At 37.8% G+C, this 15,990-nt stretch overlaps 1 protein-coding gene across 1 annotated transcript; it reads right to left on the minus strand.

Annotated features, from left to right (window-relative positions):
• Positions 1-495: 495 nt before the first annotated feature.
• On the minus strand, positions 496-14,812 carry LOC135477474 (uncharacterized). The gene is made up of 7 exons (XM_064757591.1): positions 14,671-14,812; positions 13,588-13,761; positions 12,990-13,144; positions 8,816-8,928; positions 8,139-8,288; positions 7,324-7,432; positions 496-5,824 (listed from the first exon to the last, which is right to left on the minus strand). Exons 1-7 carry the CDS (start codon positions 14,688-14,690, stop codon positions 5,676-5,678), a joined length of 870 nt encoding a protein of 289 aa, XP_064613661.1. The 5' UTR covers positions 14,691-14,812; the 3' UTR covers positions 496-5,675.
• Between the last annotated feature and the right edge of the window lie 1,178 nt (positions 14,813-15,990).

The raw sequence follows: 15,990 nt of genomic DNA on the forward strand, positions 1-15,990 counted from the left end.
AACCCACGACCATCCGCTTGACACATAATAAATAGATAAGCGTGTTATACTCGTAAAGCGTCATAGGTCTCCCGTCAACTTCATGTACAACTATATGAGACAGTCCCGTTGACCACTTATTACCACCATTCCCTGCCTCCAGACCGAGAGCTATGGAAAGAGATAAATATGAAAAAAATTCCATGAGCGAGAATGCATTTGACCTCTTAAGAAATGTTTCACTTGTATGACAGTGGCCAACATTATGGTGGGAGGAAACCGGTCAGCGACTGAGGGAAACCCACAACCATCTGCAGGGTGCTGACAGACCTTCAAGCATATGATCGGAGAGGAAGAGTTACCATTGAACACCACACCTCACCAGTAATGGAGGTGAAATCTAAAGACTAAGGCACCCAGTTGGTGAAGAGTGTGAGGTGCCGAAAGTCTGCACCAATGATTTATTTCAAAATGGAAAAGCATCACTGATACAAGAAATATTCAGAAGTCATTCCAAAAAATAGAAAACTGTTTATTGTATATCTCTGAATGGCCATCATTTGTCAAATCATATACATGAACGAATCAATGGAGCGTGACTAAAATATGCTTGCAAAACCATAAGAATTACCTTTAAAACATGGACAGCCAAAATAACAAGTAAAATATATGATTTCAAACTTTATAACGATCAGTATGGTACAGAAACAATGAGAATCACATTTTGACAAAACCACAACCCTAGGATACATGTATATCAATGAAAGCTTTATATTTCAGTTATCAATATTCCTAACTTCAAAGGGATACAGAATCGATGCTGATTGGTGGGCAGTGGAGACAGGGTTTCCTGGGTTGAACCTTGCAGCCTTGGTTACGCTTGAACAAATGTACCGTACCTCAAATTCAGCTTGAGGCACAGTCTGGACTTGCCAACCTCTCACACCAGCCAATCAGCAATGATTCTCTATCCCTTTAAGGCCACATAAACCAATGACTTATTTCCCATCATTTTCCACATGCAAAATCTGGGCATTTTCTGAAAAATTTTATTATTTAACAGCACTTAAAAATAAAGAAAGAACAAGAAATGTGTTATGTGTTGAGCGTACATTTTAGAAGTTTGGTAAAATCTATCTCTTGTCATCTATTAAAACACCTGAGTGAAGCTGAACTCAGTCTGTTCCAGTCAAAAAAAACCCCACTGAAAATGGTTTTATCTGCAAAAACTTGAAAATTAAAAAATATATAAAAAAAAAAATACACATGATCCAGATAGTCAAGAATGATGGTGAGGGGAAAAAAGCTATTTCTTATAAGGCCTTGGAAAACCACTGGAAACAAAATGTATTCACTGTATAAAACCTGGCTGATAGTTGACAAAATGATATGTATATATATATATATACATATAATAATATATATAGAAATACTGTATATACATGTAGGCCTATACATTTATGCGTGAAAAAGCTACAGCAAATTTATTAAAGCATGACTTCTACAATAAATGATACAATCAGTTCATCTCAAAATAACCTTGGAAAGATATATATACAGGTGATATTTTCCCTGATAAATTACCAGCAAAATGAAAAATTTTTTACAATCAAATATAACTACAATCACCAGGTCAATCTTTAGTCAAAGGAGGTAAGGAAAGCCTTATTTAATGGTCTCACAAATACATGCATGTACAAGGCCCATCGTGTGGTGTGTGGTACATGTATGTTTTTGCGCGTTCCATTACATTTTGTTGGCAGCCCTTGAAATCCCTGACGATATATGACACATAAAGAAACTGTACATCTGGCCTACATGTACACTACGTATGTGTATTTAAGGCTGTACATCTGGCCTACAGGTACACTGTATACAACATACGTGTGTTTAAGGCTGTACATCTGGCCTACAGGTACACTGTATACAAGGTATGTGTATTTAAGGCTGTACATCTGGCCTACATGGACACTGTATACAACGTATGTGTATTTAAGGCTGTACATCTGGCCTACATGTACACTGTATACAACATGTGTATTTAAGGCTGTACATCTGGCCTACATGGACACTGTATACAACGTATGTGTATTTAAGGCCTACAGTACATCTGGCCTACAGGTACACTGTATACAACATACGTGTATTTAAGGCTGTACATCTGGCCTACATGGACACTGTATACAACGTATGTGTATTTAAGACTGTACATCTGGCCTACAGGTACACTGTATACAACGTATGTGTATTTAAGGCTGTACATCTGGCCTACATGGACACTGTATACAACGTATGTGTATTTAAGGCTGTACATCTGGCCTACTTGTACACTGTATACAACATATGTGTATTTAAGGCACATCTCACCTTAAAACGCTACTCTGTCTTCAGGCACTATACCTCCTAAGTATTTCTTCAAGAACTGGAAATGTTGACCGTAGCACGTCTTTCAAGAACATCAATATTTGAGAAGTTGATCTCTTTACTCTCTCTTCGCAGTTTGGTCATGTAGGAATTCCAGTACAAGATGCAAACATAAGAATGTGTTAACTAACTCATTTAATTCCATACATTAGACTACATGTTCTCAAGTTTCAAAAAACATTATTGTATAAAATCACACCAGTCCACATTGGTCAAATTTGAGCACTTAATTTTGTGTACATTTTTTCCTTGTTGTCACAACATAGTCCATTCCAAAGCTGACAACAATGATGTGGTAAAGATTTTCTACAAATTCCAAAAATACCACAGACTTTTGTGGAAATGCCATGCTTTTTAAGTATAAAAATTGGACAGTTTTTCTTTAAAGATTCTGAAATGAACACGTAAATCTTCTTGAAATTTGATCACATCTACAACGCCCGAATGGTGAAAAAACATCACTTAAAAAAGCCTGGTTTACTGGATGGAATGTTGTTCAACACGATATAGGAACATTTCCCCAACAATCTATCACACTGACTGGATCTGGAGGTAAAAAGGGTTTAATAAACAAACTACTCACCAATCCCATCAAAATGGTATCCATTTGCCTAATGATTAATGTTGACAATGACAAAGTATAGACAAATGCAAGAAAGTCATTTTCCCTTTCATCCAAATGGCCAGTAAATAACATGTCTTATCATATTACTGGGAATACATTTGGTGATAAGTGTAGCAGTATTTGCGTAAAAAATGAAGAGCCATTAAGACTTATAAATGTCCAAGATGGAAGAGACAGTAGTAAACAATGTCCAAAAACAAAAAAAAAAAAAAAATGTTCAAAAGTGTGGAAACCCTTAAAATTACATAAATTGAGCAGAATTCTACCCAAGTAAAAGCCACATTTACACAAGAGCTAAAAATACAGGAAGATCACATTAACCAGCCATGCCATAAAAAAATAAATAAATCCGCACCTAATAAAGTACATGTTTTGGGGCCATAAAATTGTTATCTTACAGAAAGGCAGAGATATGCAGATATAAAACAAATGTGCTATGCTTCTTGAGGATTTCTTTTCTTTCTAAACAGGAAAACTCTACTCAAAATCATCTAAACATTTACCCAACTGAAAAATAAATTGAATAGATTTGTAGAAATGTATAACTGTATTCTGAGCCAGCTGCTGACACCTACACAAAGATTTTGCTCATACCTGAAAGATGTCTTACACTCTGACTTTGTGATTATAAACAGACATACTAATTTTTGTCTCCCCAGAAAATATTTTATTTGCACCCGACCTTAACTCTTAAGATATTATAAAATTAGAATATTGAAAAAGAACCAATATATTGGAAACATATATAAATATATGCCTATAAATTTTTAGCCTGTATATGAATAACTTCTTTTGTTTTTACATACATGTTTACAAATGTATCTAATGATGAAGTCACTACCTGTATACGGTCATAACATTCTTCCCTTGATCATCTACTGAATTTGAAAAGCACCACAAAAAGCTATGAATAAAATTCATCTAGTGTTAGCTGCCTATGCCCTATGATTGTTATGTGGTACTGCCTGTACCAATGATATCAAACTGTACAGTTGCTTTATTACACATGCTCTTACCATTCAAATACATTTTTTTTCTTTTTTTTTTACATTTTTTGTTGATTATGAAATCAGTATTTTAAAGATGATCCTTTTTAAATTGACTTGGCAGGAATTTAATGGCACTGTTGGCTAAAGGTACTAGCCATGGTGCGAATGTGCCCAACTTGCTCCCCCACACTTCCAGTTTAGTCCAAACCCAGTGGTCTGTAACAGTTAACCCACTCACCATGGCAAAACACTGTCTCAATGATAATGTCAGTCAAAAACTAGGTCATGACTATTTAAATCTTCACGGGAAAACATATTATTACTTCTAAATTATCATCCATGGCTTTGTGTAACTGAGGTATGGCTTCTTTACCATCTTTGTCTGCGATAATCAACATTTCAATGTCATGCTCAAGATCAATAAAGTCAGCGTCTGATCGGTGAAGCACAGGCTTCAAAACATCATTAATTCCACAGTATAAAGACAGGGGTTGAAACGCGAAATTTTGTCACAGAAGCCTATCATCTTCAGGGGCTGCAATTTGATCCCTAAGGTTCTATGTGGTGGGGACAACAAGGCTTCTGGAACTGAAATTTAGGAGCATTAAGACATTAAACTGGAATTAAAAATTCTGACCTCTGAATTCTGACCCAATTTGTTAAGGTTTCTGTTCATATACAAGGATGTCCTCATCGTTTCTGCTTTTCCACCTGGCTTGCAAATGTTAATATTACTCATATTCATAGAAGTGAGATAGGCTGCTTTCACTTTGCAAACCTCGATGCCTGAGCCAAAACAAATGATAAAATATGAAGCTCAAAAAAAAAAAAAAGCTTAACATCGTTTAAAAATGAAGATTAGTACCGGCAGTTTATATATTATCATCATTATGACTACACTAGGGAAAACTATTTAATAACAGTTTAACAATAAATGTATACAGAATGCATAGAGTTTACAGTAATATAATTGGTGCCAAAATTTACTTTCTGCAAGGCTAAAATACAAAGTTCAATATTACTGTTAGAATTGATGCGTAGAGACTCAATATTGAAACTTAAGAAGCATTTCAGAATGAATATTATAAGGATGATGTACTGTATTGGTAATTATCCATCTGTACAAATTGCTTTTTTTTTTTCAAATTCACCTCCATAACATCAGTGGTCATTACAAATCATAAGTATGAGGATTTGATGACACAATAATAATTAACACAGCAGCTTGGAGGAGCAAAAGTGCCTGGACCATCACCATCACATGAAAATTGTGACTTTCAATCTTAATAATAAAATAATTGAAATTTAACATCCCTGCATTTTCCAAGGACAGGGTAGGTAAGTCTGGTTGCGGCACAAAAAGACGCGCAATGCATACTACACATGTCAGTACATACATGTACATGTAGGTGATACCAAAATAAAAAAAAGAAGCAAATTAAGAAATTAAGACAGAGGAAAATTAAGAATTTACAGGCTTAAGTCGATTTAGAGTAATAGGATGCATCAGAAACAGGTTATGAAACAGCTCTGAGAATGTGACAAAGTCACATCAGCATGTGAAGAACATGTGACACTTGTGTAGATCAACGATTTAACCAGACATAAGAAGATTTAGATACTTTGACTGTTGTTGGTTTCAACCATTCCTGAGGGGGTTACATCTCGCTCTCGGCTATGTCATCTGTTCGCTGAAGGTCATAAAACATGCGGCCAGCTGTGGCGTAGCTGTAGCGACTGCGAGGCTCCAAAGAGGGGTCTTCACTCAGTGAGAATTCCCAGCCTCGTAAATATCGCTTCAGATCTCCTGTCAACATAAAATTAGGGTTGCAATTTATAAGCCACAGGGAAGTTCTGCATTTAATAATTGCCAGCTACAAAAAGAACTTAATCGAAGGTTCCACAAACTGATTCATTTTATTTATTTGACTGGCACTTTACGCTGTACTCAGGAATATCTCACTTATACGATGGCAGCCAGCATGGCGGGAGGAAAATTGGTCAGAGCCCGGGGGAAACCCACGACCATCCGCAGGCTGCTGACAGACCTTCCCACTTACAGCTGGAGAGGAAGCCAGCATGAGTTTCTACAAATTGAACCTGTGCACAAACTGTCAAGACAAGCCCCTGACAGACAAACTGACCCTACTTAGTATCCCTCGCAGACCTCGCTGCATGGTAGAATGACATGTAACAACAAGCTTATCAATCTCAAACAGGTAACTCCATTGATTATGATTGGCCACTCCATGTACCAAGAGCAAACTACTGCAATGTACCTGACAAATATCAATACAAACTCCACATCAACAAAAACCTGACAAAAAGCAAAAATTTCTGCCCACACAAATCAGTTCCGAGCTGTCTTAAAACACATCGTTTTTTTCTGTTGTTTTGTTGCAGTACTTGTGAACTACGTTTCTACCTTTTGACTACAATAATACAGCAACATATTCACAAAAAAAGGACAAAAGAGAATACTGCTTGCACTGAATTGTTTCAGGTGAGCAATGTTCCCTATTGAACAAGAAACCTCAGTTGCCAGGGGCAAATGGTTTTTAACCACAACACCTTAGATCCCTTAATCAGTGAGGTCTTCATGTTTTGCTTACGTGTATCATTATATTGTAATCCACAAGTTCTCTTGATGACGGCAAAATAAAATGATGAGATATCAAGTAACAAGGCATTCACAGAACACCGATAGCTCACAGTTGGTAAAACTGTGATACATTCAAATACTGACCTCTAAACCCTCCAAAAAGTAGACTGATTGACACTGTCATACACAGACATTATCCTCTAATTATACAGCGCTAAGATCTTGCCAAATAAATCAACAAGAAAGACCAAAATTATTACACTGTCACAACTATGACTGTTTATGACATGTGTAAGGATTGCAGAGCAATGACATCATATGTTATGGAGTTGTAAATCATTGTGGTGGTAAAAGACACAACTTTACCACAGAGGTCTTTCATATCCAAATCGCAGACTACATTTGACAATCCATATACTATAGGAGGCAGCTTCAACCCTAGAATATCTGAGCAAAATGTTGAGAAATGAGGTAAATGATAGTCTACCAATGATAGACTATCTGTGTACTCTAGGCGCCCACTGCAACCCTATGACTGGTCAAAAACTTTAACCAAACTATATTTCAGAGATACAAGTAAACAAAATTATCTGGTTTAGATTTTTTGAGAATAATTAATATTCTTACACACCTCACAGCGATCAGTTTCCCTGGTGACAAATGGTGACGTAATGTAAAGGAGAATGTAAATAAATGAACTGTACCTTCTGTTTGTGGCGATCCTATTTGAATCTCTGCCCCTTTCTCAGCTGTCTGCAGTAGCACATCATTATTGGAGATATCATCAAAGTTGAACATTATCTCCCGACTTTTCTGAAAATCAGACATAAATCTGATAAATAGGGGAGTTAGGAGTTGAAACTGTTTTGTTGTCAAACGTGAAAAGAGTCCTACTGTGTCATGTGACTTGTGAAAAATGTTAGGCAAACTTTCTTGAAATTAATTTACTGATCCCCAGTCTCACCCTTTTCCAGAGGAACAAATGTCAGCTTCTTCCTTTAGGAACTTTACAAGTTCACAAATGTTCAGATTCTCAATTTTCTCCACCATTCTTCTGCTCTAAATTACTTTTTATGACAATTATCTTAGATGCCCATGGTACAGTGAATGTGATAAAAAATAGTTGCCTAACATTTTGACAGGTCACATGATACAGCTGGGCTTTTTCTACCTCCACTGACAAAAAAGTTTGAACTTGAAACTCCCCTATTCTAAGGTACTAAATATATTCACAAGTTTTGCACTCTAAATGAATCTTATTCTCAACACTGGATGAAACTTTAGGTCATACAATATATATTTATCAATTCATTGGTGTTTTACGCCGTACTCAAGAATAATTCACTTATACCACAGCGGCCAGCATTATGGTGGGAGGAAGCCAGGCAGAACCCGGGCCAAACCCACAACCATCCACAGACTGCTGGCAGATCTTCCCATGTATTAGGTCTTATATATATAATATTCTAATATAGAAATGGCGCAGGTGAGATGGGACTATTGCCCCAGAATAACTTACAGCGATATTTTTGGGGTCCGACACTCGTGATGACTTCCCGCTGTATATCACCAACATCTCCGCAAAATCACAGTTAAAATACGAATGATTCTCTGCTGAGGGTCCGACCAGAGACACCATCAAGTCCCGCAGACGCTCGTTGAAATTAAACTGCAATGTAAACAAAATCATAACTGGTAATGCGTTACGATTTAAACAACATGAATGCTATACTGACAACATTTTTTTTTACTGAATGTGACAACTAAATATCAAGAAGGCTACAGAGGTAATAAAACAAAAGACACCGTTATTCAAATGTTGAATTATAATGCAGAACATTGAGGAAATGGTCAGTTGTATCTGTGTGTATTCATAACTTAACAATTTTTAGTTTAACTAAAAGACTAAATGCCAGACTTATCTGAAAAAAGAAAATCCAAACACAGCAAATCTTTTCTAACAAATGGAGAGATATTTTTTTATTTAACTGGAAAATCTTTCACTCAAACAACAATTGTTCAGCTTGTTGGTGAAGGAAAATCTGAGTGCTGCAGTTAATTATCACCTTTCACCAGGCACCTGACAAATCTCACAACTTAAAGCTTCGGGCAAATGAGCTGGAGCTGGATTTGAACCTGGGACCTTACTGGTCATGGGCTGATTGGCAGACCTGATGAGGGAATATGTGAACATACTTGCAGGACACAGGGTACTTCATGAACCATGGCTTTGCGAATCATATCAATGCCCATCTGATAACGACTGAGAATCTTTGGATGTAACTGATTCAGCATGATCAGCCAATCACCTGAAAGGAATAAAACAAATAATAAATATACAACTGAGACAGACAAGAGATGAAAAATTAAGGAATGGACAAAGGTTAATACCATTTCTGCAATAGTTCAGCTATATCGTGACAACTGGATGAAAAAAAAAAAAATAAACTACCACTCACACCTCAAAAGACTTTCACTATTTTTTTTATTAGTCTGCCCTAGAAATGCAACTACGTGACAAAGAATTAAATTTTATTCATTTATTTCATTGGTGTTTTACGCTGTACTCAAGAATATTTCACTTATACGCCAGCATTATGGTGGCAGGAAACTGGGCAGAGCCTTGGGGAAACCCACGATCATCCGCATGTAGCTGGCAGACCTTCCCAATTATGAAGAATTAAATGATGTAAACCAGGAGATTTGGCCAAAACAGATGTCTACCTGCTCAAAACAGAAAAACTGAAAACACTGCCACAACCTTTTTTCTGTTAACATGGCTAATGATTGTATGCATTCCCATATTTCCACAAGTCTATGTACATCTACTGCTAAGAGTGTTGTAAAATGGGAGCTTTAGTGGGGGCGACATATGCCCTGTTAAGAACAGCCTGTTTTTTGTAAACAGAATTACTGTTTGCATTAGTGGATGAACGCGTGCTTGGGGTTTAACTTCATACTTAACAATTTTTCCGTCATATCACGACGAGAAATATTGTTTGAGTAGGCTAAACTATAGTCACGATACGGATTACCCAACAAAGCTGTGAATGAATGAATGAATGATTATGGTTTAACGCCACCTCGCAATGTTTCAGCCATATCGAGGGCGACAACAAGTTGAAAACACGAGACGGTGATTGGTTTCCGATATGATGGTGAACATCAAACACGAAACATAAACATTTGGACATGTTTAAAAGCAGATAAGACAAATCAAAACAGTTACATGTAACACTGGAAAAACCACAAGGTTTTTAAAGTAGTCACAGAAAACAAATATGTACATATATTTCTATCTACATATATACATTGTAATAATAATTAAAGTTTATATTTTATGATATAGGCCAATGGCCCTCAAGTATTTTATGACAGCATATCCAACAATGCTGTCAAACAAATGATATATGAAGTTGACTATAGAACCTTTGCTGAACATCCACACAGTCAAACCAGGACATGTTTGATACGTTTCACATCCAACACACTGTGGGTCAGTAAACTCCCCCCCCCACCCCCCAATCAAGATTAAAATTGTGACTTAGACGAGAATGCCCGACACCCTCATTAAAACTACTCGATCTCTAGACATAGCATGTGTGATTTATAGCCAATGACAGGGAGAATAGTGTGCAGTGTATTACGGACCTGGAGGTCTCATTTACCCTACCAAAGGCAACGAATATATCTAAGAATATTTGATTGAAATTTCATTTGAGAGTTTTGCCCATTTAGGGCAAAAGTTACAACTTCCTCTTTTAAGGCCTAAGGTGTGGCCCAACCTAGGACTGACTCTTGATCTACCACCTCTCGAAGTGGACGCTCTACCAACTGTGCTATCAGGGCTGGTAGAAGAGGGTGAAAGAGGAAAAGAAGACACCAGCTGTTCAATGACAGCCACAGATGCAACCCTGTGCCCATCATTTGACTCGTCATTGAATATAAATGTATAATCCGTCTATTTAACCTTAGTTTCTCCAAAACTTTGCTGAATTATAGAGGGTTTGTATCTGAAGCCTGCAGCCAAGTTCCGCCAACAAGATCGTCTCTTGGATTTGAGTAACTTACGAGCCTTAGCTAGAAAAATACGAACCTGGTTTAAATGATTATCAGAAGGGCAATGATTAAGCTATGTTCAGCCTTTTTACGGTCCTTTTTGACTTGAAGACAGTCAACAAAGCTATGATGGTAATGTACAACTTTCAGCTGTGCAGTACTGATCAGAGATGTCCAAAACTTAAGCAGTAGAATGTGGAAATTTCATGTTGATAACACACAATCAAGAACTGCAGTACAACCATAACCCTTCCAGTATTGCAAAGTAGCTCTATGGCACCCACTGTACGGGACATGACCTAAAGTTTTGCATGTGAGTTACTGTTATTTACTTTCGCACAATCACGTGGGCGGCGAGATGACAGAAGAGAGCGCTTAGCACCCTGCGCCCGTTTCACTATCTTGCATGGCACTTAGTAGTTCTGGTTACTAATCCTCGCCACATGGGGTCAAGTCCCTGACAGTGAGGTGTCTCACTGACAGTGGCAGGTCTCACGACTAGTAAGCCCCGCTGTACATCTTTAAATACATCCATGAATGAGATTGAAGAAAGTATTAAGACAGGTGACGTCTGTACAAACCTTTAAATTCCAAACACTGCCTGAAAGCATGACCGCACCAAAGAAGGAATGTACATGCACAAGGAGTATTCGGGTTAGGCCTGGAAGTCACCTCACACCATTACCTGGTGAACAGGTGTCTGCTGAGAACCCTCATTATACAACAAATAACAGCACAACTATATTTCAGCTAATAACAAATCCCACTGAGAAATATCTGTTATCAGCTTCCTGTATCCATGTAATTCCGATTTAGTATGTCGATTAGTCTACATGCACATTTCATTTCTTTACAGTCGGAACTGTCCTAATGTTGCAGATGAATTCCTTATTCTGTGTTTTTATATCACGAACCTCCCATTAAACACAGAAAACATACCCCATGGAAGGCTTCCGACTAAGACTATTTAGATTTACACCTTTTTGGTGGCACTGTGTGCGAGCCCGGTGTAGAGGGAGACAGTATTTGTTTGAGTTGTTATCGCATTAGGAGTTCATGCTTTATAAATCTTATAATGTTTTCTGATTTCCTGTATACAGATTTGACCCAATGTGATTTAAGTGTTGCCAGTGACAGATAAGATTATGGTTTTGCCTTTTGTCAGTAAAAGTTTGTGTGATCACACAGTTTGTGTGATCTATGGGTAGACACGTGGAAATTTCTAGTCCTGCGATTGTAAGTGGTTTGTATCTACATGTAGATAAAACCAATCCCTGTTAATTTTATCGAAGGGGACTCAATCAACTATTCAGAAATTGGGTAAATTAGTGTTTACAAAATATAGGCGGAAGTTGACAGTTTTTTCAATTACCCCAGAATGAACAAGAGATGTTTCGCTGCAGCGGCGCAAAAGCATGTGTAGGTGTCACTTTGATCGCAATTTGACATCATCTCATCTGCTTTTGGGCCTAGTTGGCAAATATCAATGCGCAGTATGCTAAATCCTGCTACAGCTTTGTATACCAAGAGCCCTGCAGTTTAAAAACGGATATTTGACATGACACTCCTCATGCGTAAAGCTACCGGGTAATTACCATCAATCTCCACAGAGTTTTGTCCTAAATCACAGAATAATGATAATAAAACAATCAACCTGTTGCGAAGTGCATGTACTAAAATCATTACGATTAAAATTGAGGAAAACATGAACTGTTGGTGGTAGGAGCACAGACTAACTGCTCACTGGAGCGTGAACTTGTTCATTACATTCTTGAACTGTCCAATGAATCCCGACATCCCTTGATGATCCCGGTGCTCAGTCAGTAACAACCACAATCAATGCAATGAATCCTGGGATACACTTTCCGAGTCCCAGGGCAGAACTTCTGGTCATTTACCGTATTTCAAACAATCTGTTTCTGTGCAGAGATTCTTCTGCCCCATACAACACAGTGACTGTACAATACCATACTTCCTCAACCTTATCCCTCATACAAAAGATCAACATTCGGTGCAATTTATGCAAATTTTTAATTTAATTTTGTAGGCAAAACTACACTGGTTGGACTGCTCAATTTCACGGCTTCAGAAAAAATTATTTTCAGTCTACACAGAGTAATGCTCTAGGATTATACCTTAATAGATATCTTGCAAACATGTGAAAAGGGAAATGTACAGTTGCTATGTGCCATGTGATAGCAGTACAGTACTGCGAGTTTTAAAATTTTGTGCTAGCGACATGTCTGTTCCATATCACGTGGTATTCGAATAGTGCCGTGTTTCCCTAATACCATTCCCCACTGGGACTTACTTTCTGTTGTCCCAAGTCTACAGTCAAAAGCTGGGAAGTAAGGGCAGCCAGCCATCCCTGTACCAGTCCTGAACTGACACTGCAGCACTGTCGGTCGTCGCAGTAGCTCCACCTTAAACGTATCCAATTCACTCAATGTTTCCAAGCGATATATTCTGCAACACAATCAAAAGCATGTGAGTTTAGTTCACTGTAATTCCAAACCAGTAATCCACATGCCATTTGTGACAAAGTGCGACATACATGTAATTCACAAAAGATGAAAAAAAAAAAAAAAAAAATATTTCTATTCATAAGACATTTGAATCGATAGGTAGGAAACCCAAGTTTCTTGCATAAATGGAACCGTGTCTCACCTGGGCTATTTAATATACACTTTTCAAAATTTATATACACAATCATCAATTAATTTATTAGTTTGGTTGGTGCTTTTCTCTATGCTTGGTTTTAAGGTTTTTGATATTCTACTGAAAATATATAAGTTACACCACCATAAGACATTTATTTGCTTCTAAAAACTCACTTTCTTGGGCGAAGTTTTCATTCATTTACAGTAAATAAATAGTCCAAGTATCCTTTAGTATAGCCCCAGACCTACCTTCCCCTGGGGACCACATTGACAATGCCTTCATTGGACTGGAATCTTTGTGAGTCACCAGGCACAGGTTTGATTAGATTAAACAGAGTGGCTGTGTTGTGGGAAACACTCTCCACACGCGCCGCCAGGATAGCGCTGGACACATAACTGGCTCCTGGGATTTCAGCACGAGTTCTAGTGGAAACGACAAAAACAAAAAAACAGTACTGAGTGAGACAAACAACTAGCTATTGGAATTTGGGCCTTAGTTCTGGTGGAAACACGGAGTGTGTGAGTGCCTGGCTGGTTTCATTTCTTTACATGCATACATGCACATTATTATTATTTCACCAGTCTTTCTTCGAGATCAACCACATCATTTAAGCACTGAACTGCAAAATTTAGTCAGTCCACTCTGCAAAACACTTTGCTTTGTTAAGTACCAGTAGGCCTTTAAATTCAGTATGTTAAAGTCCCTTACATCCACTCTAAAAATGACTGCACACAGAACAGTATTATTTCAATCATGTTACAGGTTTCAATCCATTTTAGACTGGTTGTGTGCAGAAAATCTGATCAAGTGCTGGCTTTTCTCTCTCAAAATCGTGATGTGCAATCTTGACGCATCTAAAATTCAAAATCCGCATTGTATCTGAGGCCACCAGAGAAAACGTGAATAATGCGACGACTGCCCTGACGATACATGCAAGCCTTGACTTAAAACCTTTGGATATAGTATTTTTGCTCGAGTGACCAGGCAAACCATTCCTTCTATTCTGCCTTCGTGTTGACAGATGACAAAATCAGTACACCTCACATTTAAGGTTAGCTGCGTGGTCATGTTTTCTGTTTTACTGATCAATGGCTTTTGACATTCCGACCTCGATATAAGTTCTTAGATTCTTTTTAGCAATGCCCACAAAGTCTACTCTTAATCTTTGTCTACTTCAGTACTTTTTACACAAAAATTACCTAACGTGTGCCAATTCACCACATCTTCTTTCATAAATAACCCAGCATACCATGTTGTTGTTGTAATTTCAATGATTTTTTTTAACCATTTGATCACTGTCAGTCAAAAGGTAAATTTGTTGATCTACTTACTTTATTCTTGCACCTGCCATTCTTTCCCACTACGTCATCATTCACTCAGGAGTTCAGTGTTCACAAAATGAGAAAATAATACACTACTGTGTATTCATAATTTCACATTCCGAACATTGTTTGTGAGACTTCCGGAAGCAGGCCAATTCCGTTCAAACCCGTCATCCTTCAACAATGTAAACGGCCATAGCGTGTTTGACCTACTTTTTCTTCCACACACCTTTACAGGTGCAATTTATTTGACCTAACGGTACATATTTATATTTGTCCTACCTTTTCGAATGTAAAGCGATTTTCGCAATAGTATATATCAATGCTTAAAATAACTTAATTTTAAATTTAAATGGTAAAGTGTGTTTGTCAAAGCCCACATCAATTCCCAGGTATATAGGCCTACACAATTTCCAGAGGTAAAGAATTTACCTGCCCGGCCAGGCTTTAGAAGCAAGCTTGTCCTGACCTGACGATGTGTAATAATTATTTATTTATTTCATTACATGTTAGCATAAAACCGAAAAATTTGACTTGTATGACTACAGTTAATGTTTATGGGTGGCAGAAAACAGACATCCTGAGGCAGAGCCTGAGGAAACCACCACACCTTTGGCAATCATAAAGTACTGGTATGTCACACCTCACAGCATGGACCTGCAAAAGTTGGATTTCACCAAGCAGATCCCAGAAACATGATCATTAGGCCAACAGGAAGGTGTGTTCACACCATTTTGATATATCACTGCATATTTGTTGGATCTGTTTATTTGAAAGGTCCGGCTTTGGAACAGAAGCCTATAGTGCACACACAGCTCAGTGCAATTTGGTGATGTGCCCTAAAGTAATGTACATGTACATGTAGGTTTCTTTGAAATGACATGGAATCATGATTTTGCCCATGCCTGATCTATAGTATTGCATCTTTACTGTTAACTGTTACAGATAGTCCAGTTTTGGTATACCCTGTTCAGCCCAGATTTACCCAGTTCACATTGGTAGAAGTGAAATTAATCATTAAACCACAAATAATCTCAGTTTATGCAGTATGCAGTATTTCACTGAAGTATAATTAATGCTGTATACATAAAAACTTGATCTTATGATGGGCCTATATGGCCTGAAAGCACAGCGCAGTGAACCAGGTGCCTCTCACCAATGTTATCGCTGTGAGTTTAAGTCCAGCTCACTCTGGTATCCTCTCCGGTCGTACGTGGGATGGTCTGTCAGCAACCTGCGCACAGTCATCATGGTGGGTTACCCCTGGCTCTGCCCAGTTTCCTCCCCCCACAACACTTCCGTATATGTGAATTATTCTTGAGTACAGCA

Source organism: Liolophura sinensis, chromosome 11, assembly GCF_032854445.1.
Source record: "Liolophura sinensis isolate JHLJ2023 chromosome 11, CUHK_Ljap_v2, whole genome shotgun sequence".
In the NCBI taxonomy this organism is placed as follows: domain Eukaryota; kingdom Metazoa; phylum Mollusca; class Polyplacophora; order Chitonida; family Chitonidae; genus Liolophura; species Liolophura sinensis.

Coding starts and splice junctions, on each gene's coding strand:
- LOC135477474 (XM_064757591.1), bottom strand. CDS start 14,690: ATGGCAGGTGCAAGAATAAA. Junction 13,762..14,670: donor ATGGCAGGTGCAAGAATAAA/GTAAGTAGATCA, acceptor CGTTTCCACTAG/AACTCGTGCTGAAATCCCAG. Junction 13,145..13,587: donor AATGTGGTCCCCAGGGGAAG/GTAGGTCTGGGG, acceptor ATTGTGTTGCAG/AATATATCGCTTGGAAACAT.